The following is a 26,590-nucleotide window of genomic DNA, read 5'->3' as shown; positions in this document are numbered from 1 at the left end:
CTTTCGTGCTTTATACAGATGGCGAGGGTAAAAATAGACAAGAACGGAAAATACATATTCTTAAAAAATACGAATAAAGTAGACAATAAAGTACTTAAGGAAAAATGCATGGGAGAAAAAATTCATAAAAAAGATAAAACTTGTTGACACGCGATGATAATATACTTATATTCGCAAATTAATGAACTGCACTTTCAATAAAATTACTTTTCCTAAACTTCCTCGACACTTTTTTTATTTTACAGTTTCACGTACCGCAAATAATTACTTCGTTACTGCTCTTTGCTTTTACACTGGTGGCGCTTGCGTGTGCTGTAAGCAACCCTCGACATTCTCCGGCCAGTCACAAACATTCTCATTGGGATTAAAGACCAAATTTACAGGACAAGGCATGTGATGCTTGCGCTCGCCCTCGCACATATAATACATCGTGCAGTCATTCTTGTCCGCATGATAAGATATATGATTGTCTTCTTCGTCGCACGACACTTCATTCGCTGAAAAATTGTTCAATCATTTTTTAGCTATTCATCTTTAAATTTCATGAATTTTAGAGAATATTTGATATTTTTGTGTTTTTACACACATACAATAATTTATACGGTAAGAATGTTATTCCTTTTTTGTGAGATTTATACATATAATATGAGTTGAGTTCGATTTAAGCACTTATGCGTTGTAAGCTTTTATCTTTTTTCCTCGGAAAAAGATCGGGAAGATAGGATTAGCTTACAGCGCGTGAGTGCTTAAACTAAACACAGACTGTATCAATTTACTTACGATCCTTAGTAGTGTATTTTCCATTTCTTAAAGTACTTTCGTAAGGACCATCGTATTCCAATTTGACCTTATAGTCTTGCAACTCCTTCTTCATTGCTTTGATCAGCGGATACTTTCCTGCTCCGCAAGATCCTCTAAAGTCATCCATGTCGACTGACCAGATCATCACGCCTCCGAAGCCTTCTTCTTTAAGCCAAGTCATCTATACAAAAATATAACTTATGCATGAGATGCGTATAATAATTAACGTCTAAAGAATAATATTAAATTGACAGTTATGTGTAATATAAATTCCAGCCGAAAATCGGAGAAATGATTTGTTATCGCGGGTAGAATACTCGGCGACATCCGTGATCCGGTTACCGTAAGTCGCGTGCTCTAAATGTAAATCGTATTCATGGTACGCCGGCGAAGGACGATTTGTAACCGCGGCAACAAATTGCGATAGGCGTAATCTAATTGCTCCGATAAAGTCCAAGGGAGACTCAAACGATCAAACAAAGCTGCCTTCATACACGTCAAATAAAATTGAATATTCTTCTTAAAAAAGTTCAGAGATATACAATTAAAAATATATACCTTGTTAATAAGACTTCTTTCATCGTCGAATCCGACCCATTGATCATCTCTATACGCAAATGGTACTTGTTGCTCACTATCCCATACTAGAGTTGTATTGTCTTCGTTTAAGAAGCTACAAACCTATTTATGAAACATTTATTTAAATTTAATTGAACAACAGAAAGCAATGCGAATGTCAAATAATAGAAAATATTTCTTATTTTTAAGTCTCATTTCGATCGAAACGGATCTTTTGATGCTTAATGATACTAGTATATATAATATTTCTATACGTAAATACATTTGTTTAATTCTATAAACTATGCGTTAATTCGGACTTAAAATGCAATCATAAATTAAAGCGGAATTTTAGAATTATATATTATTCGTGAATATTATATAATCGTCAATTTACGAGTAAATAATGATGCTAATAAGTATCTCAAGTAAATATTGTTGCAAATTAGCTTGCTTGAATATTATAAAAAAAGTAATACTTCATAGTAAGACAGGAATCCGGATTCGTTGGTGAAGTTCCCTGCCACTCCACCACCAGATGCTGGTGCACCAATGTCAAATTTATCCTTGTCGACCAGCGTAAAGGATCTACCATACGTTGGCATTCCGATCATGAGCTTTTCTTTGGGTGCTCCTTGCTTCACCCATTCCCGTGCGCTGTAATCCTAAAAATCAAATAGAGAAAAATTTCATAATAGCTCAATAAGATCAAGACTTGAACATGTAGACACTTTTATTTACCACTGTCAATTTTTTCTGATAGCTAGTAGCACTTTCTAAGGGATACAATGGACTGTTGTGACCGACTTGTCTCTCCCATTGGCCATGGAAGTCGTATGCCATTACGTTAATGAAGTCTAGATACTTAGATATTTCAGGAACGTCGTATCTAGAAAATAGAATTGAAATATAACAAGCTAACATTTTTCAATATTTATATATTGTAGAACTATAGAATAAAAAAAAAACTACTCTACTTAATGTATGCGTTACTTTTTGTACTGAATTTTGTAACTGTAATTGTATAAATTGTAATTGTAATAAATAAATAATACTGAATTTATGTAATTTTTATGTTAATTGCAACATTCGTTATATTTACCCTGCGGCAATAGCTTCAAAACTGGCAGGCACTGCAGCTGACAAGATTAATTTCGGTTGGCCGGAGCTCTTTGCTTCACCCTCAAAAGCCAATCTGAGTTCTTTTAGAAGATTGACATAGGCCATACGATCATCGGCTCCTCTACAAAAAAATATTTTAGGTTATACAGATAATACATTACGTATATATATATATATATATCTAAAATATATGCAAAGTAAATTAAACCTCGGGTATTCCCAGTCAACATCTAATCCATCGAATTTATATTCTCGCAAGAAATCGATAGCTTCGTAAACGAATTGGTTCATCCGGAATGTATTACTGGTAAGTTCCTTGAAGGGCGTCGAGCCGAATGCCCATCCTCCAATCGCAAGAAGAATCTAAAAACATAGTGAAACAGAAGAATCCATTACTTCATTGCACAATAACGCAATTAAAATTTGTTGAATTGTGAAACAAAACAATTTGATGATAAATACTTTAATGTCAGGATTCTTGTCACGAAGCGCGATTAGTCTTTGGTACATTTCGGCGTCTTTATCACTTCCTTCGGTAAGTAAATGATCCTTCAAAGTAGCAAACGCGTATACCACGTGAGTGCAAAGAGTTGGATCAATGTCTTCCGGACTAAATCGTCCCATTCCTGGCCTTTTGTGCGACCAATTTGTCAGGTAACAAATAGTTTGCGCCTCTCTCTCTGTAAGTTTTTAAAAAAGACTTTTATTGAGCTGCGATTAACCTCTAATTAAAATTCTTGGCAAATATAATCTTTTAATAATTTTAGATATAAACAAAACAAATATATGCATTCGTTATATATACTTTATGTAAGATATAATAGAGCATCATTTTCTAATTTTTTATATTTATAACGATTTGATTTGAAAAAATTACCCTGAATTGGAGTGTTAATCACAAGTGTAGTCTTTTGAAGCTTTTTCGATTTGTTGAGCACCTCCGAAACGGAAATCTTGTAAGGCTCCGGTTTCTTAACGATCGTCTCTGTAATGGTGGTGGCAACCGCCGTCCAGTCAATATCCTTGGCATTAGATCCTCGCGAAATACCCCTAAGTTCCTCCCTCATCGCACCGATCAAAGGATATCGAACATTTCCACCGCAAACAGTACCATTGAAGTCATCCATGTCTATCGTCCATACCATTGCTCCTCCATAGCCTTTGCTCTTCAACCAGTGCATTTTATTCCTGACGGATCTTTCATCGTCGAAACCAACCCATTGATCGTTGTACACCAAATAAGGTACCTTCATCTCGTCATCCCAAACGTAGGCACCACCGTTATGCAGCATCTCGCAGATCTGACATTGGAGAATGATTTTAAATATTTTTCAATTTTATAAATTTTATATAAATTTTCTTCTGTGTAAATAGGACTCTTTCTGTTACTTGATTATTATAGTATTTATTCTTATTAATTTAACTTTTATTTATAATTGTTTATATAAAAGATTAATTAAAAAGATTTAAATTACACTGATGAAGTAAGAAATAACATAATGTCGAAACTGTTGTGAGAGTTTCAATACTTGAGATACTTTCAAATTTTTTTTTCTCACTCCTCTGTAAAAGCGGATTTGTATAATACCTCATAATATGCGAGGAAACCAGACTCCTTGGTGTATTCGCCTGCCTTTCCGCCACCACTAGCTGGGGCGTGTACGCGGAAGTTGGCAGAATTTGAAAGGGTAAACGACCGGCCGTACGTAGGCATGCCTATGATCAATTTTTCTTTAGGTGCACCCAGCTTGACCCACATAGTAGCCGCATTGTCAACGCTCAATTGTTTCTGCCATTCCGAATCCAATGACGAGGAGTATAACGGAGCGTTGTGACCAGCTTCTCTTTCCCATTTCCCATGGAAGTCGTAGGCCATAAGATTGATAAAGTCCAAGTAGCTACATAGACAAAACAATACATTTTTAATCAAGTATACTTCTAGGTATTACGATTGAGATACGATAAATGCAGATACCAAGCAAGTGCGTCACACTTTCAACTTATTGTTAGAATCGCGTACCGAAAAAAATAAAATTAGTTAACATAAATTATTTTTGTCTTTTTACATTATTTTATATTATAAAATAATAATAAAATATTAGATATTTATTTCGCACGGTAGTATAAAAAATTAAGAAGTATTTACGTATATTGTCTGATTTAATTTATGCGTATTAATTTAATAACTTTCTATTGTAATGTCTATAATTATGCTTTAAGAATAAGATTGTTTAATTACTTATTACTCTTCTCGCTTTTTATTTTTTCTTTTATACCTGGCAACTGCCGGTACGTCATATCCACTCTTAACGTTGTCAGGTCCAACCGGTACCGCAGCGGTTAGAAGGAGACGCGGTTTTTTCCTTTCTTGAGCCTCTGCCTCGAAAGCCTCTCGCAGCTCTGTAAGAAGACAATGAAAAGTGAATTCAAGCTGCAACATGACGAACACATATGACGTATGCGCACACGAAGAGTGGAAATGTCAAGTGCTGCGTCGCACATTGAACTCATGTAATCCTGTGGAAGATAAAACAATAGACAATAATCCATCGCTTTATCATGATTGTCGCTCGTTTGACATTTCCAATCTCGGCGATTTAGCATTGTTGTTCTTTCTGGCGAGTCGTTACCCTTCAGTAAGAGAACATAATTCTTCTTATCGTCTCCACCCTTTGGATATTCCCAATCGATGTCAAGGCCATCGAAGTCCCTATCTCGTAGATATGGTATAGCGCTGTAGATGAAGGTCTGCCGGGCATATCTCGTCGAAGACACATCTTTGAACTTCTGCGTGCCGAAGGACCAACCGCCTACAGATGCAGTGAAAAATAATGTCATAGTTTCATTCAAATTTTAAAAGAGTGTTAAAAAAACGTTAATGCTGTTCCAGTTAATTAATTGCTTTAATAATTTTATTTTCATCTTTAAACGAATAATGGAGATAACATAAAGGATTGTTAAACAGACTTACCAATCGCAAGCAGGACTTTCAAGGATGGATTGGCTTTCTTAAGATTTACCACCCTCTCGTACAAACCGATCTTGCCGTCCTTCGTTTCATCATTCGATTCGAAACTGGTTAATTTGTTCTTCTTTAGCCATCCGAAGGCAAAGATAACGTGGGTGCAGAGATCAGGTTGAATGTCCTCCGGTAGGAACTTACCGATCTTCGTACGATACTGAGACCAATTCGTATAATAGCATACGAGCTGCAGGCGAGATAATACAAAATTAGTACAGAATGTAATGCTTTCTATCTTATTATAAATATACAATATATATATATTTTACTAAAATTATAATTAAATTAAAAAATATATATAATAGTAGTATTATAATATATTTTTTAAAGTATATTTAATATAGACTTTAATATATACCTTGTATAAAATTTTATATTAATTACAACAGTATAAAAATTCTTCTATAGTAAAAAAGTCAGTAGATAAAATCTTCGATTATAACTCCAAGTAGTAAATTGACTCAACCTATCAAATAAATCATTTTGAGATACGTATCTCAAAGAAATCTTATACCCCAACGATAATAACTAATTATTTTTTTCAGAACGTCGTCTTTCGGTCGAACAATTTCAAGACTCGTAATTTCGTTAATTTGAGAAAAAGTAATTAACTGAATGATACAAAGATAGCCATTTGAGGTAGTAATTTGGATTTTACGCTCTGATAATAACATTTATCATCAGCATGAGCTCATCAAGTTCTATGATACTTACCTTGTAGTCGTTCGTCCTGCCAGGCTGAAGCTCGTTGTTCGTGTTCTTCGTGTTCTTATTGCTGACACGATTTCGCGTGACCTTGAACCTATTGACACTGGCTGAGACCTCCTGATCGTTTGAGATTGACGGGGCGGAAGTCGTCGGTCTGCGGAATCTCTTTCTCGCGCCTGACGATACACATACAATCGCCGGATAATTACGTAAAATAGCTCAGATTCTTCCTATGTCGATTACGCAACGCGTGCACGAATGTGCGTTTCAGCGTTGCGTAAGATTTCGCGCTTACAAGCATACGACACGAAACTTTGAAAGGCAGGTGCCTTTCACCCGTTAGAATCGATTACTCTGGAATAGTTTTGCATACATGATGCAATATCAACGATAAGGAAGCCCTTTTGCGCTTTTTAGGATATTGATATAATATGAACTTGCATAACCGGAAGACCACGTTTTCTCGTGCAACTAATGTAAGTGCTCTTGATGACTTGTTCACCATCTGCACTTGTCGATCGTTTTATTTCATCAACAACATTTATGTAATCGAAATACGGTGGTGAAATTATTAACTGTCATGTCATTGATGATTAAATATTTTGTATGAAAGAATGCGTTATGTTATTGATCAAATGTCAATAATGAACCATTGATAGAGCCTCAATGACTCCGATTTTCGCTTGCTTTAAAAGTGCAAACTGTCACGATTTTGCCAGACTGATTATTACGAAAATAAACGATGGAAATTAATGAATGTAAAAATCATGTACCTTCGGCGTGCTGATGGAGGCCTAGAAACAGTATCGCGAAGACGAACAGCAGCCTCCAAGTAGTTCTGCTGGTCGACACCTGAAAAGAAAGTGAAAACGGAGATAGGTACTAAAATAAATACAACAAATTTAATAAATTTAATATACTCATGTTAACATATAACTTTTAATCGAAAATTTTGTTAAAAAATTTTCCATATAAAATTCTATTCTATATTAAGTATATAATAATAATGTTTTTTTTTTTCATAAGTCTGTTTATGAGAATAAAATAATATAAAATGTTTAACTTAATTACTTTATTTGTTAGAAAAAACGTTGGTAAAAAATTCAGTCCTGTGATGAAACAAATAATTCTTTAATTCATTCCTTTTACTCCAGTTAATAGTTAATACACTTGAAAAGCGTTTGCATAACTTTATTTTTTCTTTCTAGCATACAATATTATTCATGCACATAAGGTTAAAGACCCGAGATATGGTACTTTAGGATTGGTTCATATCGTATTATTCACGTTGGCGTGATTGAAAGGGAGAGAAATTTAGAATAGAGCGCATATTCTCTCGTAAGTATCTGCGATGTCTAAATAAATAAAGGCAATGGCGAAAGTCATTCATGGTTCTGACAATTTATTACTAAGTGATTGTGTGTGTTCTACAAACGACGACAAGGATCACCAGTCTCTCTGTTGCAGAACAATGTATTGGTGATCGAATCGCGTAGGAGTATAAATGAACTGAATGTAAACTTAGTTCTTTGCGAATAATTTGAAATTATGACAGAATTGAAAGCACTGAAAACAATTTAAGAGTAACGATAATTTCATATTTCCACACTTTTCTTTTTGCAAACAACTCTGTGTATTTTTTTAATCGTATTTTTCAATTTTATATCCAGGTTTTATGTTGCAATTGTAATTTGTTCTATTAGCACGGATTAGAATGCTTGACCGATCATATGATTTACAAGCCCATTTTTTTTGTAAATATTTATTTTATAGCATGTAGATAATGTAACATAACATTTTCACGCTAATGCAAAATTATATCCAAAGCGATACTAATATAACGACGATACTCATTTAGCCGCAGTGACATCGAAAAAAGATACAACAGTTTTCGTTGGCATTCAAGAAATGCGAAAGTAGTTTGTGGTTTAAACAATCTATTGCCAAGCGAATAATTGCATATACTCAAGAATTTTGTTGAATGAAAAATGGATAAGTGAGTATAATCAGAGAAAATATTTAAAATAATAATTATGCATATATTCCCTGTCTAAAATTACATACATTTTACCTAAAATCCACGGAGAGAAGATTGCAATTTCAAAACTGTCTAGACATATCTCGTAGAATGCATGAATAGCCTTAATGATTAAATAATTTCTATGATTTTTACTGTGAATAAAAGCTATCAGTCGTTAAGTGACGTTAAAAAATATCTTAACGTTAATATTCAACATTGTACACTTTACTTATCTTGCATTTAAGATAAAATACTTAGAATTTAAAAGCGTATTGGAATAATTATTTCCAATACATGCCTATTGAAACAATGCAATGGTTCGTTCGCACGCTAATCGCGTTTTCACTCCTGACTCGCGTGAGATCAAGATGGAAGTCACGCTTCATCGCATTTTTTCACAGGATAGATCCGCACCTGGATAAAAACGCTGTGGAGCTCGTCGTCCTCGCTCGTATTAATTATTATTGCAAACAGCAAGAAAGTCGGCGGTTTGAGCCGATCCTCTTTTCGAGGCCATGGCCGTCCGGGACGAGCGGATTTTTTTTAAACGGCATCCATCCAACTCCGTATTCCAGCCACGAACCTGGAAAGTTTTTAACCTCGTGAACCCTTCCTTTTTTTTTGTTAGGAAACCACAGAGATTCTCGTTGAATATATCATTACACGACACACACGCGACTTAATGATATTCAGCGCGGAGCGCGAGCCCCGCTTTTATGTTGAATCAAGCCGGCCCGCCGCGCCGACATATCGATGTGAAGTGAAACTTTTCTTCCCTGCGTTCCGCAAAGTAGCTATTCCGCGCTATGTGGTTTATTGTGAATGATTTTATTAGAGACAAACGAAGAGCTGAATGGTAATGTTTTTGTATTATAAGTTGCTCGTGTCATTTGGAATTTCCACTTGCACCTTCTCTCTCTCTCTCTCTCTCTCTCTCTCTCTCTCTCTCTCTCTCTTTCTTTCTTCAGTTTCAAAATGCAACTCGATTAAGTATAAAATCTAGGCAATATATTCCGCACGACTACGCGAGAGATCGTCACCTCCTCAAAACATTTACAACGAGTTTTTAATTCGCACCTCGCGATGTCGACGATAAAGAGAAAACGCAATTATGCCTTTAATCTTTCTGTTCCGATTTCACTTTGCATGAAGATTTACATTATACGAACAGAACTGGATTATTCGTATTGTTATAGATGTTTCATAAATCATTACACTACGAGAAACAGTATATAAATTAAATTTATTATATAAATGATATAGGACTTTATTACAAAATTAGCAATTAAAATATTATTCATAATAACTTTTCATTCATAATAATTTCTTTTAATAAAGAAAATGAGGAAATATTTTGTTTAACTGGTGAAAGTTTAAAAATGATTTATCTTCAATAATCCATAGTTTTGAAATGTGATCAAACTAATCAAAGATCAATCAACAAATTGATGAAAAGGTTTTGTTAAAATATTATTTTTTATTTAATTACCTTTTGTAATTATGATTGAGCTTTATTTTTAAGATAACATGTATATTTCATACGTGTTTCTTGGCATCATTAATCTTGTATGTCATTATAAATGCGAGCAAATGAGAACCTGCGATTCATATTCGCTTTATTCGTATTACTTCCTCGCCGCACAATAGCATCATTGAACGAAAAATTACCTATATGCCCGCCTCCTTTCTCATCTTTTCTCCCTTCATTGCCCATTGTTGGCCTGCGTATTATCACCGAACAAAATGCACTTACTCGCTTTTAACATGGAAATGACTCCACGTTATACTTCTGGACAATAATTACAGCTCGGTTATTAATTAACCATATGCGTGACGAAGATTAACATCGCGCGTCTAGCATTAGGAAGAGGTGTTCCTCGCGCATCTAGCGCAATTTACACACAAGTATACAGCTCGTCCGATTCATGCATTTTAACTGCAGTCGCTGTTGCAACATAGTGATGAATAGTGATGGGTTCAAGTCACTTCAAATATGTGTATGACACAAATTTTTAGTTATTTCTGACTTTCTCTCTCGTGCTCAAAATTATTAAAAATAAAATCCGTATATGTATAATAAATGTTAATAACACTAATAATATCAAAGAAGATTAGATGTAAATATCGTTATGTCTGTGTCCGCAAAATGGTGAATGTATTGGAGCGATATAATGTAGATATACTATATGTTGTAAAACAAATAAATATACTTTTAAAATATTCGAGAGATCTTCAAGAGTTGCAACAATTTTTCAAATAATTTCAAGTTTTAAAATAATTCCAAACATCTCAAAGCCATCGCCAGAGAGCCAACTCTCTCGTTGCATCGTCTCGTCGCTGCATTGCGTCGTCGTGTCGTCGTCGGTGTCTGGCTGGCTGGCTATGCACGTCCGCTCACGTGGAGAGAGCGAGAGATTTCTATGCCGGACTTTTAGAACGAGCGGCTCCTATTGCCACGGTGCACGACTCCCTCGTGTTATATAGCCAGTCAAGTATCCGTGACTTGGCAGGATTATAATTTCCAACGTTCCCCTTACTCGTCTACCCGCGTGCGCGCATTTACTGTACTCCAACGGATGCAAGGCAATTCGATGTAAATCTTAAGGGATATGCCCGAGATGTTTAAATCGTAGTATCGGGTTTCTTCGACCTCTTCTTGAGAGAAGATGGGACAGCGCGGGCGCAAATGCTTATACTAGATTCATTGAAAACGAAATTGTATTTTCAAGTCCTTGTTAGACACACTCTCTCTCTCTCTCTCTCTCTCTCTCTTTTACAATAAAAGTATATTTTAGGTGTTTTTATTATACGTAAAGAAATTTAAACAAATATATGTATCTTTGCGACAATTGAATTTTATACAAATTTAGAATTTGTATTCACGCAGAATGAAAGCGCGGAATCAGTTTTATTAAATATAGCTGGTAACTAGCATAATAAATTACAAAGAATATTGATTCTTTCGATTATAATGTACCATATATAACTTCAGATATTATCAGCTTTAAAGGTAGCAATTAATTTTTCTTTGATCTTTCTTTCTTTCTTATACTTTAATCCTTTTCTATTTTTATAACAAAGCTAAGTTCATGTCTTTCCTTATCTTTTATCTGAAGGTATTTTCATAAGTATCTTAATGATATGATAAATCTTTATCCAATACGATTTTCCTACTGATTGATAATCGTGTAGGATGATTAACAAATCTTTCAGCCTGTTGCATGATTCTGCTTTCTTATTCTTTTATACGATATATTCGTTTATGCAATTTTAACATAATTTATTATTATCGTTAGAAAATATTTTTATGATAAAAAAATTAATATAATTTATTAATTTTTTAATATTAATTGCATTATTGTAATAATTATAAAAATTTTATATTAAATAATTATTATTATTACGTTTTTTATAACAAAAGCTTTTTTGTTCTTTAAAAATACTATTTGCAATAAATAATAAAATAAACAACTAGTTAGTTAAAGGTAGAAATTATTAATTCTTGAGAGTAATAATAGATAATAAATAAAAGATAGAAGCCAAGCTGCTTTTGATGCATTGACATCTACTATTTAATTCTCTTTTTACATTATTATAAGTAAAAGTAATTAAATCCCATTAGAAATTATTAAAAAAAATTAAATATCGTCGTAAATTAAACATATTATGGTTCATAAAAAAATTACGCAATTAATTTTAATAAATAAAATGTAATTTTAAGTCAAACTATAAATATTACCTATCACACAATAAATAAGCAACCAACATATTTTTTCGTATAAGCTTACTCATACTCCACATTATCTCGCACATCTATTTAAATGTTAATCATTCTAATATTTTATCTTCGACATAAACAGTTTTACTTTCTTTTAACATAACAGTAATCATAAAAGCGCAATTTTACAACTTGCCGTTTAAGTAAAATATGAATAGTATTTACTTCATTCATTTTGCTTAATCAATTTGTTATAAAAAATAACGTTTAAATCATAGATATGTAAGTATATATATATATATTTTTTTTTTCAAATTCGTTTTTGCTTCATTTCATTAATATTTCAATTCTCACAACGGCAATTACCTATCACACAATTAGCAATACATTTAATAAGATAGATATCAGCTAAGTTGTCAAACTCGATTCGAGAGATCAGACTTCAATGTCATTTCGTCACGCACCACAGTTTGATAAAAAACGAAACAGGTAATTCTCCTACTAGGTGTTCGATAATTTTAGTAATTAGAATCAAGAAGTTATAAAAAATTAATTATTGGTATTTTTCTACATATTAAAAATATAATTTAAAAAAAAGACTATATATAATATATAGAATACGTGTTGAAAGAATTGTAACACTTGCACTTAACAGAATCAGACGAATACGTAATGATGCTCCTGTTTCATGTTCTTTATTACATAAATTCCACATAAAAAACAGGAGAATAATTCCTTGAAATAAATTGTCTTGCTAACACAATTCCACATCATGTCGCTTCGACAGTAAGATAATGCGTTAATTCTACGACAAAAAAACATCTGTGAGAATCGCTGAAGAAGGAGCTATGAGTTCCGAACGTTCGATATTTTCTTTATATTTTTATGTTGTTCGTATTAATATTGTAAACTTAAAGAAATTTATTAAAAATCTCATTACCACTCGATTTATAGACCGCTGTTTTCTTTATACTTAGCCTTGCGAAGAACGAGCGAAATCTAATTATTAGTTATAAAAATGTTTTCATTTATTGCACCTACATTTATAACTGGCTTTATAGCACAGTTTAAATATGCTTTTTGTTTATAATATATTTTATAAATCGGATAGAAATATTTTTATTACAAAATAAAATTATGACATAACTTTCATTGACAAATAGTTATGTAGTAAATATGTAAATATAATTTTAGATGGATTATTTGCAACCGCGTAAAACTATGATGAGATCGACGTAAAGCAAACTTTCGTATATACAAAAGGTTGAAATACACCATCGAGAATTAAGATCGGATTCAATCCCCGTTCTTCATCGATTAATATCTGAGATTGTTGTGAAAACCGGTGAGGTCCGCATTACATCATGAATCGTCCTCGTTCCATCTGGTTTCATTTGAGATTCTATGTCCTGATCATCAGTATATACAGGATGCAGACGCGGATCCTGTTGCTCGATTTTGTGGCAGATTCTAGATCAACGAAACCGTCCATCCGTGAAAATTTCACTGATGTTTCTTTGCTTCTATGCGCGATTCTACGTTATAACGTGCGTACGCAGTTCGGGATTTTCGAAAGTTACTCGTCGCGTCGTAAAGGTATGACCCGTCTAATTGTTGATTCACCGTCAACGAGAGAAATCGATTCTCAAGCGTCGCCTATTAAGAGGGAAATGCAATTATGTTGACGATTATGCACCGCGACCAGTCACAAATTGTGACTCACAATGAGCGTTTTCCCTTTTGCCTGTCTCGCAAATGACAAAAACTCATGTATTATTGCCGTTATTTTATTGTCTATATGCATCTACGATTTTCATTACAATAGCACGCGTTTGTGCAATTAATTGTGGTGTCAGTTGAATAAAAATAGTAAAGAATATATTACATCTTTAACGATTAATAACGCGATAGTGATAGTTTGCGATCTAGAATCAATTTCGACTAGAAATAATTAATTGAATTAGCTAATTGAACACGTAATCTTGTGTCCTGTTAAACATCTTGTATTCAACATAAGAATTAAATTTATTTGTCTTGATCAAGATACAAAGTATTACGATGAAAATGAAGTAATTTAGAATTTGATACGTGAGTCATAAGATTTTGTGTGCAATAGTGGAAGTACCGTTGAGATGCAACGAATCCATTTCTACCGGCTTGTGCTGTGTTAGGCTTTCTTTCCAACCATACCATGCTGCCTCGTTACATTTACCTGGTTTGCACTCGAGTGCTCTCGTTCAGTTAGCTTCGCATACTCTTAAGTGTGCTGCCCTTAACGATCGTACTGTAAACTTCATGTGACCTACTTAACATTTTGAATATTCTTCCCGCGCGACTGTAACTCTTTAAGGAAAATATTTGATAGAATTATTTAATGTATTGTGTGTGTATTTATAACAATTCGAATATACAAACTAAAATTATTCACGTAATAATTAAAGTAATTATAAGAAAGAAAATAGTGCAGAAAACTGAAATATTATCTTCATAAATAAAGTCTAATTTGAACTTCTGAAATTAATTTGAGAACTTTTCATATACAGTTTTAATAAATATAATTTTAATTTATACTCTTAATTTATATAATCCCTTTATTTTAAAAGTTACATGTGTCATTTTCTTGCATCATTACAATGTCTACATTTTGACTTAAATGTTCCCTAATATTGCACATTTTATATAATCCTAATAGCAAATTTCTCTCGTAATAGCGGCTTTCTGTTATATCTTAATACTTATTGTTTTCCGTGGCGTCAAGCTTTCTTATTTCTGCTCGAATTCCGGAACATTCTGAACACATTCCTTATTGAATTACTGTCGTCGACCTCTCGCGTAGAATAGAAATGTTTCCGCCATGTAGTCATAAACACGATACAGCTATTAATACGACTGCTTCATCAGCGACTGTAAATTCGAGCTATTTGATCTACACGTCTGCTTCTCAAGCTTTTTTAATTATAGTTTATCAGTAGTTTATCATATGTTACTTGTGTATATAGTTTGATATAGTATATTTTTATGAAATGTAAATGTCATAAAGTCTCTACTTTAAATAAAATATTCCTATGTATTTATGCAATTTATCTTACGTGTCAATTATAATATGCGTTTTACCATAAACGCTTATTGTAGAAATGCTCTTTTGCGTTTGATTGCATTTTAATGAAGCCTTGGTAAGATCTATTTTTCCTTTCACGAAGGTATATGTATATATATATATGTATACGTATATAGGTTGTAACTGTAAAAATTGAAAATTGAAAACTTTTATACCTATGTGATCCGTTTACGTATCCTTGTATTTTTCGGACATTTTCACCTTTCAAACGTGCTATCAAATTCCTATATCCTAAAGTGCATTCCACATTGAATTACTCTCGCCGAGACTGCGTCGTATCGTAGATTTCCGTCATTTACTTCGCGGCTTCCCTTCTTCACGCGTTCCACCGCGCTAACGTTTTACCTCCTTTGTACGGCTCTCGAGAGCCTTGCGCTCCTTTTTCCTCTTCGCGCTCTCCATTTTTTTTTTATCGTATTCGCCCCCGATATATTTTCCAATCTTATCACACTACGTCATTATTGCAGTTTTTGCAATCGACTGAAGATTAAAATTAGAGATTTAGAAGTCAATGTAGAAGGTATTAAAAAGATAAAACGAATGAAATATGACAACCTTATCATTATACGTACTTTCATTAACAAAGATAATTGCATATTTCACTTTCTTTCTTCCATTTTCGCTTTTTCCTACATCTATTTAATACTAAATTCTTATGAATAATTATATTAATTTCTCCTGAATAACCCGTTTAACTGATCAAAAACAAAAATGCCAATGAGAAATCTGCTTCTGCAGTAAAATTGCTATTTATTGTATTTTTTCCGGAAGAATCGAATAAACTTATTTATTAGGATGTGTTTCTTTGTACATTATCAGATAATTGCATGCTAAAAAAACTTCTAATTATTTAAATAATATATAAAAACAGGGAATTTGTATATATTATATTACAAAATTTTTTTTTAAATTAATTTTTAATGTGAGACAATATCAGAGATGTCGCTATTTATATCGCACTTAGGCAAATAAATAATCTGTTAATAATAAGTATTAATAATCTGTTAATAACAAGTATTAAAATATCTTCAAATAAATGCATTGCACGTTAATCTGTTTATCTTATAGAATGTAGGTCTGCAGAGATGACACAGTTACTGCTGTATAGAGACAGGAATCGAGCGAAAGCTTATATTCACTCGATGCATAAAGCTAAAACACGATTTTCAACCAACGCGTTTCTTCTTACCGGTTGTAAATAATTTTTTGTTGCAGGGATTTAGCGCTAGCTTGTCAGACTTTCTAGGCAGCGACTGCATATCTAACTCATAGTGGAATTCAAAGTCATGCAAAGTTATTCCTCATGTGTACACGCGCCGTTTTAGAATCATCACATATTATTTAAATATAGACATTTTTATATGCCAAAATGTTTAAAAGTATAAGTGTTTTCTTAGAAGAATATTGCGACAGACTATATTATTTATAATTAATTTTGATTGAATAATATTATAAGAAAAAGATATATGTTAATCTAATTTCAATAAAAATAAAGGAAAAGTCTCCTGAGTATCAAATTGAAATGTAAATTCCATTGCTTATTTAATTCGACAGAATTTTTTTAATAGTAATATTCAATATAATTATCAATGTCTTGTTAAAGCAACACAACCACTGTTCCTCATAGTATTGAAAGAACATCTAGTGGTTATAGAATGAATAAGAGAGCGTATTTCTCTAATCTTGCCAAGGATTATCTAGGAAAAATTATGTTATTGCATTATATATTCTTCCTTATGAAGGCTTGTCTGCCCTTGCTCTGTATATTACGATCCATGTAAACATGCAAATCACAAAATTTTATGCAGACTTGCCGACATCCTCATACATACGTAATATCTTTATATGATGTTTCATCGATATCAATGGCACCGTTTCGCATCTGCGAAAACGCTAAAAAATTAATCTTGCGTGTCGACGGCAATAATATCAGGGTCTGATCGCGAAGAGAACGGCGAAGGTCTGCGACAATTAAATGTAAATCGTCGCCTGATTTGTTAGGATGACAGAACATCGAGCCGTTCATGGTGTTTTACAATCGCGCCGAGCAATAATTCTCGTCGCGTCAGGCCGATTATGAAAACTTGAAAGGCGAGGCTCTCCCGCTGCTACGACGTATACATACCCGTTGCATTAACGGTAATTTGCGCGCTGCACGCTGATGTAATAATTATTAGAAGTGCCGTACACGAGAAACGTACCCTAATGATACTCTTCTTCTTACTCGCTGCGACCTTAGAATACTCACCTTCAATTTTCATTTCGGCGTACAATGTCAGTGCGGTTTATAACTACGACTAATTATTATACTTCTACTATGTATATCAGCATGTTTATGCGCACTTGTAAAGTAATACTGAGCCTGACAGCTATATATCTCATGTCTCTTGTAATTTTATACTTATATAGTTTTATACTTATATACTTGTTAGAGTCCTTATTTATTATATAAAATTGTTTAGTGTTTAATATAGAGTATATATTATTTTGTAAAAATTGTAAAAAAAATTTATACAAGATTTTAAACGAAAATTTAAAAAATTGATGGTATTTATTGAACTATAATAAATTAATCTGGACTGCTATACGAATATAAATTAAGAATAAGGAAGGTTTTAGCCTAATACACCTAAAAATTTTATTCAGTACCAAAAAGATTTAGCCTCGACCGTATTGGCTGTTCTCTCATTTATTTATGAGATTCATTAAACTGATTTAAATGAAAAAAATCTAATCAAAATTTATTTTCTTAGAGATAAAAATATTTTATATTAATAATAAAGTTGTTTACATTTTTCCATGAAGTTATATATCTATTCTTGAATAAATCATGATTTCTCTTGTTGTTCTACTTATAAAATTTAGAAACTTATAAAAGTATTAGATGATCAAAAAGCTAGATATTATATTTTACTTACCAATTCTAATAGTTCTTTGTTATAACATTGCCATTACAAATTCTATTTGATTCGATTAACTCTATTATTATTTTTAGACAAGAATATTTTTCATGCGTGAAAGTATCTCTCTCGCGATGAAATAGTTATTTATTTCTAACCTAATTAAGCAAAAATCCAACGAGGACACAGCTATCTAATTTGCACATTTGGAATTTGAACTACAAACCAGTTTACGCTTAATTAGCGGTAATCTCAGTATCTGTCGATTCCTCCTACTTTCACTTAAATTTAAATTTTATGTGTAGTGCAATTTTTTAAATTATAAAATGGGGCTGGAGATTTATTAGCTATTAATAAATCTGCAGCAAATAATTAGTGTTTAACCTAAATACAAGTGAAAGTTTGACCTGTGACAAATACTATAAAACTGTTTACTATCTATGCACTAACTTTGTTAAGAATTATCACCAACTACCTGTTACAGACTTGCAATTATATTGCATATTTTTTATAACTTACATATCACATTGTATTATGTTAAATAAATTTTTTAAATCAGTCAATAGCTACAAAAAATATAGTTAAAGATTTTTTATCATTAAAATTTATTCAAATTTCATATTGCTATAAACAATTTACAGAGATTGAATATTACAAGAAATAACGAATATACATAATACAAGATAAATAATTTATGCTGAATTATACGATTAAACGGAATAGAGCTGTTATCAAATTACAATGATTATAAACATCTTTCATTATGTAAGATATATACGTACTGGCTTTTACGTCTTTTGTAGTTACACCATATAAATATACGCCGCAATGTTTTAATGTTTATTATATTCGCACATCGATGCACGATCGTTCGTTTTTTTTTACGATTTCTTCATCATCTAGTTTACTGTTTAGCCTATCGTGTAATTAGAACGCCTGAATCACCATGCAATCGCATCGGCATAATACGGTCGATAATGCCAGGTCTGTCAATCGGCGTAACAATATAAATTATGGGCACGTGTTAAATTTTTTATATTAAGGGAATCGTATACTCATTAACAGCCAATTAACGTTTAACCTGGAGTTCAGGTGAAAGTGCGATGGTGAAAAAAAAAAGAAACTATCTATTATTCTTCTAATCATTTCCGTTAGTTCGTACATTCAGTGGTTACGCCGAACTTTCCCAAAGTACAATCTATATTCTTAACATTTCTCACGGTTCAACAACTTATTCCCTGTTTTTTCTCCCAGAAACTTTCCAATTAAATGGTATTCCGCCGATGTGCTAAAATCTGTGTTACTCCTAATCAAAACTTTTTATAATAAAATGAAGTAGTTATAAAATTAATCGATATCATATAAAAATGTATTTTCTTTATTTCAAATATTTCAGAAATAAGGCACACAAAAATCAAAATAAAATTACCTTTTCCTTTTATTAATCTAATAAACTTTTAATTACAAATTATTTCTAACTTGCATATATAAATATATAGTATTGCAAATGTTAATTGTAGTTATCAAATCTTTATTTAATTTATACGAATAATTATTAAAAATTAATGTAATAAATGTAATAAGATTTAGGTATATACAATGTAAATTGTAATATCGCGTTAGGAGATTATTATTCGTTAATATTTACATCTTAGGTAATTTTTTTCGTGTTTAACTGATCTTCTTGATATAAAGTAAAATAATAATTGGAACATTTAATTCAATTATAAGAATAAAAATGTTAAATAAATTATTGTTCAGACTTTTTGCACTTCTGCGTCGCAATTGCATTTTACTTAGCGATGCAATGCTTGCATCTGTAATATTTTGCATGCAATTTCGCTTCTTTTTCATTCTGTTTGCGGAACTTCTCTAATTGCTCGCTCGTGGCTCATTATTACCTTATTAGAATAAAAATGCATTGCTTCACAATGAATTAACGTAATTATTCACTTATCAGTTAAAGATCGATATTCCTTTCTCATCTCACAATATTTGCTCACAGAATGATTGCAATTCTATCTCTTGCGACTCGAAACAACGGGCAATTTTTATTTTCTCATAAATAAAACGTACACTTTGCTCTAACACGTATTTGTTTGTATAACATTTATATAGAGTGTCTTCAAGTTTTGAGATCTCGTATCTTGTAATAAGACAAATATTTGGAATATGTATAATATAACCACAGCTAGAATATTTTTGTACATGTTCATAATACATTTATTTCCATATTACTAATATAACTGATCGCTCTACAATAAATGGTGGAATAACGATATAAATTACATAAATTGACAAAAACAAAAAACATATTAGCTTCGCTGTAATTATTTTGTACAATACGTAAAATAATTTTTGCATAGTTATTTTGTACAGAATTTAGATCTTTCTCTTTGTAAAATTGCAAAAACATAATAAAATAGCTGAGCTTAATATTCCGTATTTTCCAGTAAGGTTTTCTATTGATATAAACATTTTTACTATAAATAGATCTTTGTAAATGGCGTATAATATTCGTTATGCGCATGGTTCGCGATGCTGTGAGAATAATGAAGAAAACAACGCCTGGAAAGGCGCGGTACATTGAGCAACCCAAAAAAACAGCACGTAGCGACGAATTTCACTTTCCAAGTTAATTAACCTTGAATGACGTATGAGATATCAATCTACGCGTACTTTCGTAAGAAAATTCATTCGAATACATACAATTTCTTCTTTTTTCGTAGACCAAATTAGAAAACGTCAACGTGCGAATCAAATATTTTGCAAGCAACTTCTCTTCGGGTTTTTATAAGAATAAAAGCTAATCATTATCTTTACATGAATAAGAATTCACGTATTGTATTGACAAATATTCTGATGATTTTTTTGTTCCGCATATATTTAACGATTGGTAATACTTTCGATGCTAAAACAAAGTCACTATATCAGTTGCTATCCTTCAGATATAGCTATACTACTTTTTAAAAAGATCTCTATCCTGCACGTTTCTAAAGTATTCTAAGTATTCTAAGCATTCTCCACCGCCAATTCCCTTCGCCATTCTTGGACATTGCGATCTAAATAGCTTTGCTACCTCGAGGATCCTAGTTTCAGAATCACGTCGGCGGTAATCTACACAATACATAGTGCGTTAGAACTTACATAAAGACAACCTGTTAAACGCGTTGCGCTTTGACGCATTTTAACCTGGAAACAATCCGGTACCCAGCAAAAAATCCTCTCTTGTCGGAGCAAACTCGATGGTCAATTCACCGCGTGTGTCGTAGTGATGGAATCGAAACTTTCGCCGATATGGTGAGACTCGAGACAAAAAAAACATCTTATAAAAACTACATCTATTATATAAACACAAATACTCTTCACAGAATCAATTATTGTGCATTCATGTGTTCAACCTTTGACAGAACCAATTATTCATAATCATCAATTTATGTTGCAGTAGCTAATTCGAAGGCAAAATGTAAAATCATATTAAATTTTAGACCAAATATAAAGATGCGAGCACCAAGTATACTTCCGACTTGTGAAACTACTTTCTTGGTATTCCTTATAATTAATTAGCTAACTTGAGAGCGGAACCGATTTGTTTTAAAGTTGCAAGCCAGCACGGCGTCGTTGGTTCGTTACTATACGCACTTCTCGAGGCGTGCGTATCGATTCGTTTCCAGGCTACGCACGTTCGCAAACCGTTTTCACCTGACTTCCGCCGTAGGGGCTTTCGGTGGTCCTCGCGGTTGTCGCGTCGCTTATGAAACTTCCACTGGTTTCCTGCTACGGGACATATTGCTGATTTGTGGAAGACAGTTTACCGACTTCCTATCTCTTTTCCTACTCGACGTCAATCATGAGAATTGCGATGACTTGCTATTAACAAAATTAAATTTTCACAGCTGCATTTAATTATATGTATGTGACTATTTGCGATAGTTCTTTACGCGTAACTCAATAATTCTAATTTTATTTCATTGTTTTTCAAATTATCTGATTTTATCTGATTGAAATTAAACATATATTCTGCATATTTGTTGTTATTTCATATAACTTTTAGTGTTTCGTTTAATTTTGCTAAAACAGATCTCAAGACATTTTTACAAATTTTTTAATGAATCTGCATGAATTTCTTTATGTATGTTAATAAAAAGATTACAATTAGGATTTCGTTTTCTTTAGGCAGAGATATATAAGCGTATGTAGGTTACGTTGGAAAGCAGCAGAGTTGAACGTTGCGAGCTGCGTAATTGAACTGCCGTTTCCATGCCGGTTTATACCTTTTCTCTCATCGTAGATATTATTGTTCTACTTATCATTGTAATTTCGTTATTATCACAAAGGCCTCTTATTTTCCTAATTTTAGAGAAGCACAAGTGGAGGTTAAATCTTTTATTCTACATTAAAGGCTACCATTTCTCGTGTTTTCTATTTAATAACGAATTATTCTCAGCTCTAGAATTTTAATTAATTAATAAAATCTTTTTTAACTTCTTATTTGATAATTTAAGAGAAAATATTTTTTGCAGCTACATAAATATATTTCTTTCTACAACTAATATATTTCAATTTTTTAACATGTTACTTTCTTTCCTCTTAGTGCGTTTTCTCGTTCTTATCTTTTATAATCCTTTTTAGAACTTTTTTCTTCATTTTTCCAATATCGGTTCAGTTCCATGCATCGTCCTTTCACTTCCATCGGATTTTATCTGTTATGCGCACTGGCGCTTATGAAATTTTCATCAGTGAAAAACACGTGTGCAAAAAATACAGCACAAGTCGTGGGTGGCCTGAATACGTTTCCTTTTTTCATGTCTTCGCGCTAACATCTATGCAACTTTATATTCCCGAGACAATGTCTATGCTTGTTCTCTCACTTCACTTCCGGCGGAAAAGATCTCAAACTCTGCACGCGTGTTTACAGCATAGACTTTATCTACCGAAGAAAAAATTAAAAAATTAAAACGTCGCGCATATTTTTGCAATAGCGACTCTTATTTTAATAACACCTGAATAACGAGATTCCTGAATATTGATCCAGGAATGGTCACCTGAGATATTTTCACATCCGAACGGCAAAAAATGTGAATTGTAAAATATTGTTTTGTATATAAGTGTAAAAACACCCCATGTGATCGTTTACATAAAAAAGATCGAGCTAATATTTCTGATTTAATAATAAAGAGAAATATATACATATATATAGAGAAAGAAGTTTCTTCTTTAATGAAGGATTAAAGCATCGTATTTATCTCGAAATGCGAATATTTTTGAGAATATTTACAATTGTGTCGATTGCACATTGACATGTTAAGCCACTCATTTTCACAATTTTCTTCTATAAAACATACAAGTATATATAATTACAGAACTATTTCATACATATAATTACGTCGCCGTCATTATCGTTATTTTCCTCTTGATGTTCTGATGTCATTTCGAGCATCTACTTAGGTCCGACATCGACAATTTGAGATAAATGTCGCACGATGCGGCGCCGTAACTTCGTGGAAAAGAATTGCGATAGAAAGCCGGTAGAAATCCAGTCGAATTTTCATCAAAGCTCATTCCGAGGTCTGATACCAGCGTGTACGTTCACTCGCCGAGTCGTTGACTCGGTGCGAAATATGTGTTGCTTGGTTCTTTATGTCGAAATTAAATTATATTTTATACCGCCGGCGACTCCGCGCATACTACTAGGTTTCCCGCATTCCCTGCTCTTATGCAGCGAAATAATTTTCTGAAGGGATTTCGCCGAATCTCCTATCTCTCGAATCTACATACCGATACCGCGCGTGCACGCCAAGTGCCTGCAGCGCGCAACAAACGCCTTGTATTTAAAATAGTGCTTGCTGCGAGGTGAGCAACTTCGTGTCGTTTAAAAGTCAGTTCAATGTTCGATAAGTAAGTACATAAATGTTATTTAGCATCATGTCTACATGCTCGAGGACAAATAAAAAACACAAGCGTTTAAGGTTGATAATAATATTACCGTGACTATCTTGTAAAAAGCTTTTCACTAAGAGATTCGTAAATTCCATTCCACTAAGAAATCGACCTGTATCTCGCATATATCAAAATATCCGAAACGATTTCGGAATATAAGCGGGACATCGCCGTAATAACGGAGGAGTGAATGTCAAAGTATTGCGACGGCAAAATGTTGTAAAACTTGATTCTCAGAAGTTTCACCGGTGGATATAACAGAAAAAAAGTCTGTTCCTTATTCTTTCCTTACCGTTATACCGGTTGGTCACGATTAGCGATGCTCATTAATAATTCAGCGCAATCCATTGCATCCCGTGATCGCGACGAAGGTGCGAGCGAATTTCGAATCGTATAAGATACGCCTCTCGTACTAAGAATAATAAATAATAGAAACAATCAGGCCACGACAAATGATTCAATGACCACTTTGTTGCAATTTTGTAAATAAAACTGACATGTTTCTGGAAGAATTGTTTACAAGTTGCCGCAGCAGTTTCATTTATCGTTAACATTACGTGTTACTTACATGACGTTTAACTCGATACCTTGGGGCGTGGCAGGATGAAATAGAAAGTTGTAATGTGTACGACAAATCTCTAGCTCCAATAATTGCAAAGCGATATTTTTTTTTAAGTCTTAATTACAAAATGTAATTATAATTATGCGAAGCTTTATCTACACATACTAATATATAACTTAACCCAAGTAAATCGTTTAACTTATGTAGCTCGAAACAATGAGAGGAACTTAATTCGATATTCATTTGAAATTGAAAATGATGAAAAGCGAAAAAGTTCAAATGATTCAATTACAATCTTCGCAGATTTGCGCTTTCGCAACGCGCGAACAGGTGCATCCTGTTTAATGCAACGGCACGTATAGTGAACGAAATTACGATGAGGTATATGCATTCATTTTTTTACGTATTCGTTCGCATATATTATCCATAGCGAAGAGATCCGCCTACGTGCGTCACGCCATCATGCGGCGATTTCGATGCTGTTTGGCAAGGATTTATACCATTACATAAAAAAAAAAAAATACATCAACGAGGTCGTCGCACGACGAAAGTGAGAGGACTCACAGGTAAACCCGGAAGGACAGAACGAATTCTCGGTTCTCCACCGAAAGTCCTGATGGTGTGTACGTAAGTGTAATGCGGACACATACATACCTGTCGTAGAATTATTACTATCCATCATTATATTGTATATCGTTGTTATATGATAAATAGATTTTTATGTGAATGACGCGATCTATTTATTGTAAAAAATTATGTAGCGATGTTCATCGCCTAATATGCTTAAATCATTTTCAATTATATCTAATAATTAATCACTTAGACACCACTGTCCAACGCAGCGAGAGTTCTCGATATTTTTATTTATTATTATTATTTTTACATTCTTACGTTAATTAATTAATCAATTTAACTTTGCAATAACAAATTTATTTATTTTTAGAGCTGCAAATAAATTGTAGCTGAGAGATGAGTGTATAATTATAAAGCATTAAAAATGTATATTATTTATAATGAAGGTATTGCAATTATCAGTACTAATTTAATTTATTTACTATTTTATTCATAACGAATTTTTTGGGTAAATCAACAATTTTTTCTGATACAAATATTTACCAATTTTACATTCGTTATTTAAATTCAGAACAAGCGAAAGTATTACCGATATAATTTAAATATGTATTTAAATAGTGAACGCACAATCGATCTACTAAATTGACTCTCTGATAAATGACACAGGCCAGTAGTTACGATCTCACTCGACCGTCTTAATTTTACACTTGTAACGAACTTTTTTCGGGACCGGTTCCATAGTGGTCTCGCATAAATTCACGCGTGATGTAATAATTCCGTCGTGCAAATAGACTATTCGGAAACGTAGCTGCGTGGAAAAGAAAAGTATATCGAACACGGAACATCTGATTACAAATATCACCTCGTTGTGCGGCAGCATGATTTTGATGATTTTTCTATTGAATGTGGTATATCACGAAATTGGAGCAAATTATCTCGACAATTTCTTTCTTTCTCTGTCAAAGATTTCTGATAGATCGGGTGATCGAGATAAATCGCTAACCGTGAAACTATCTCTTAATACAAATACGCAAATCGGTGTATAAATAAAATTGGCTTAGAAAGTTATTATCACTAATTGACAAAAAAATCTGTTAAAAATTAACATAATCTATTTAATTACATTTTGTAAATAATTGTGTTAAATTTAATATATTTTTGTCAATTACGGACAGTAACTTTCTATTCATAATTTGATAATTATAAAAGAAATATAGCGATAATCATTTTACGCTTCCTCTAGCCCGAGTTATATAAAAGACGTTGTAATATAAAAATAAAAATGAAAATATATATTTATATATAATGTTCGATAATAAAATTAAACTCACCATAATTGCTCCAATTACTCAAAACAACAACAATAATAATGGTCCGTCGCTCGTAACACCGTGTGAGAAAAGATCCTTCGAACAACGTCTTATTAATGGAAAACGGTACAAACGGAGAGAAAACTCAACAACGCGATAGAATTGCCGGCAGATCAGAAAGAGTGAAAAAAAAAAGGATCTCGATTATTGATACAAATCAATGATCGAGAATCCGCCG

At 32.7% G+C, this 26,590-nt stretch overlaps 1 protein-coding gene across 1 annotated transcript; it reads right to left on the bottom strand.

Annotated features, from left to right (window-relative positions):
• Window positions 1-9: 9 nt before the first annotated feature.
• Cht7 (chitinase 7) lies at window positions 10-26,493 on the bottom strand. Its single transcript, XM_018548836.1, has 16 exons — window positions 26,374-26,493; window positions 6,985-7,063; window positions 6,218-6,387; window positions 5,453-5,690; window positions 5,112-5,291; window positions 4,758-4,881; window positions 4,070-4,379; window positions 3,359-3,782; window positions 2,944-3,161; window positions 2,690-2,844; window positions 2,462-2,602; window positions 2,101-2,248; window positions 1,839-2,024; window positions 1,360-1,482; window positions 781-982; window positions 10-497 (listed from the first exon to the last, which is right to left on the bottom strand). Exons 1-16 carry the CDS (start codon window positions 26,374-26,376, stop codon window positions 289-291), a joined length of 2,910 nt encoding a protein of 969 aa, XP_018404338.1. The 5' UTR covers window positions 26,377-26,493; the 3' UTR covers window positions 10-288.
• Between the last annotated feature and the right edge of the window lie 97 nt (window positions 26,494-26,590).

Source organism: Cyphomyrmex costatus, unplaced genomic scaffold (assembly GCF_001594065.2).
Source record: "Cyphomyrmex costatus isolate MS0001 unplaced genomic scaffold, Ccosl1.0 scaffold75, whole genome shotgun sequence".
NCBI lineage: Eukaryota > Metazoa > Arthropoda > Insecta > Hymenoptera > Formicidae > Cyphomyrmex > Cyphomyrmex costatus.
This window is presented reverse-complemented; position numbering and strand designations above follow the sequence as displayed.

Coding starts and splice junctions, on each gene's coding strand:
- Cht7 (XM_018548836.1), bottom strand. Junction 3,783..4,069: donor GTTTCCTCGCATATTATGAG/GTATTATACAAA, acceptor CTCCAATGTCAG/ATCTGCGAGATGCTGCATAA. Junction 1,483..1,838: donor GATTCCTGTCTTACTATGAA/GTATTACTTTTT, acceptor TTTCATAAATAG/GTTTGTAGCTTCTTAAACGA.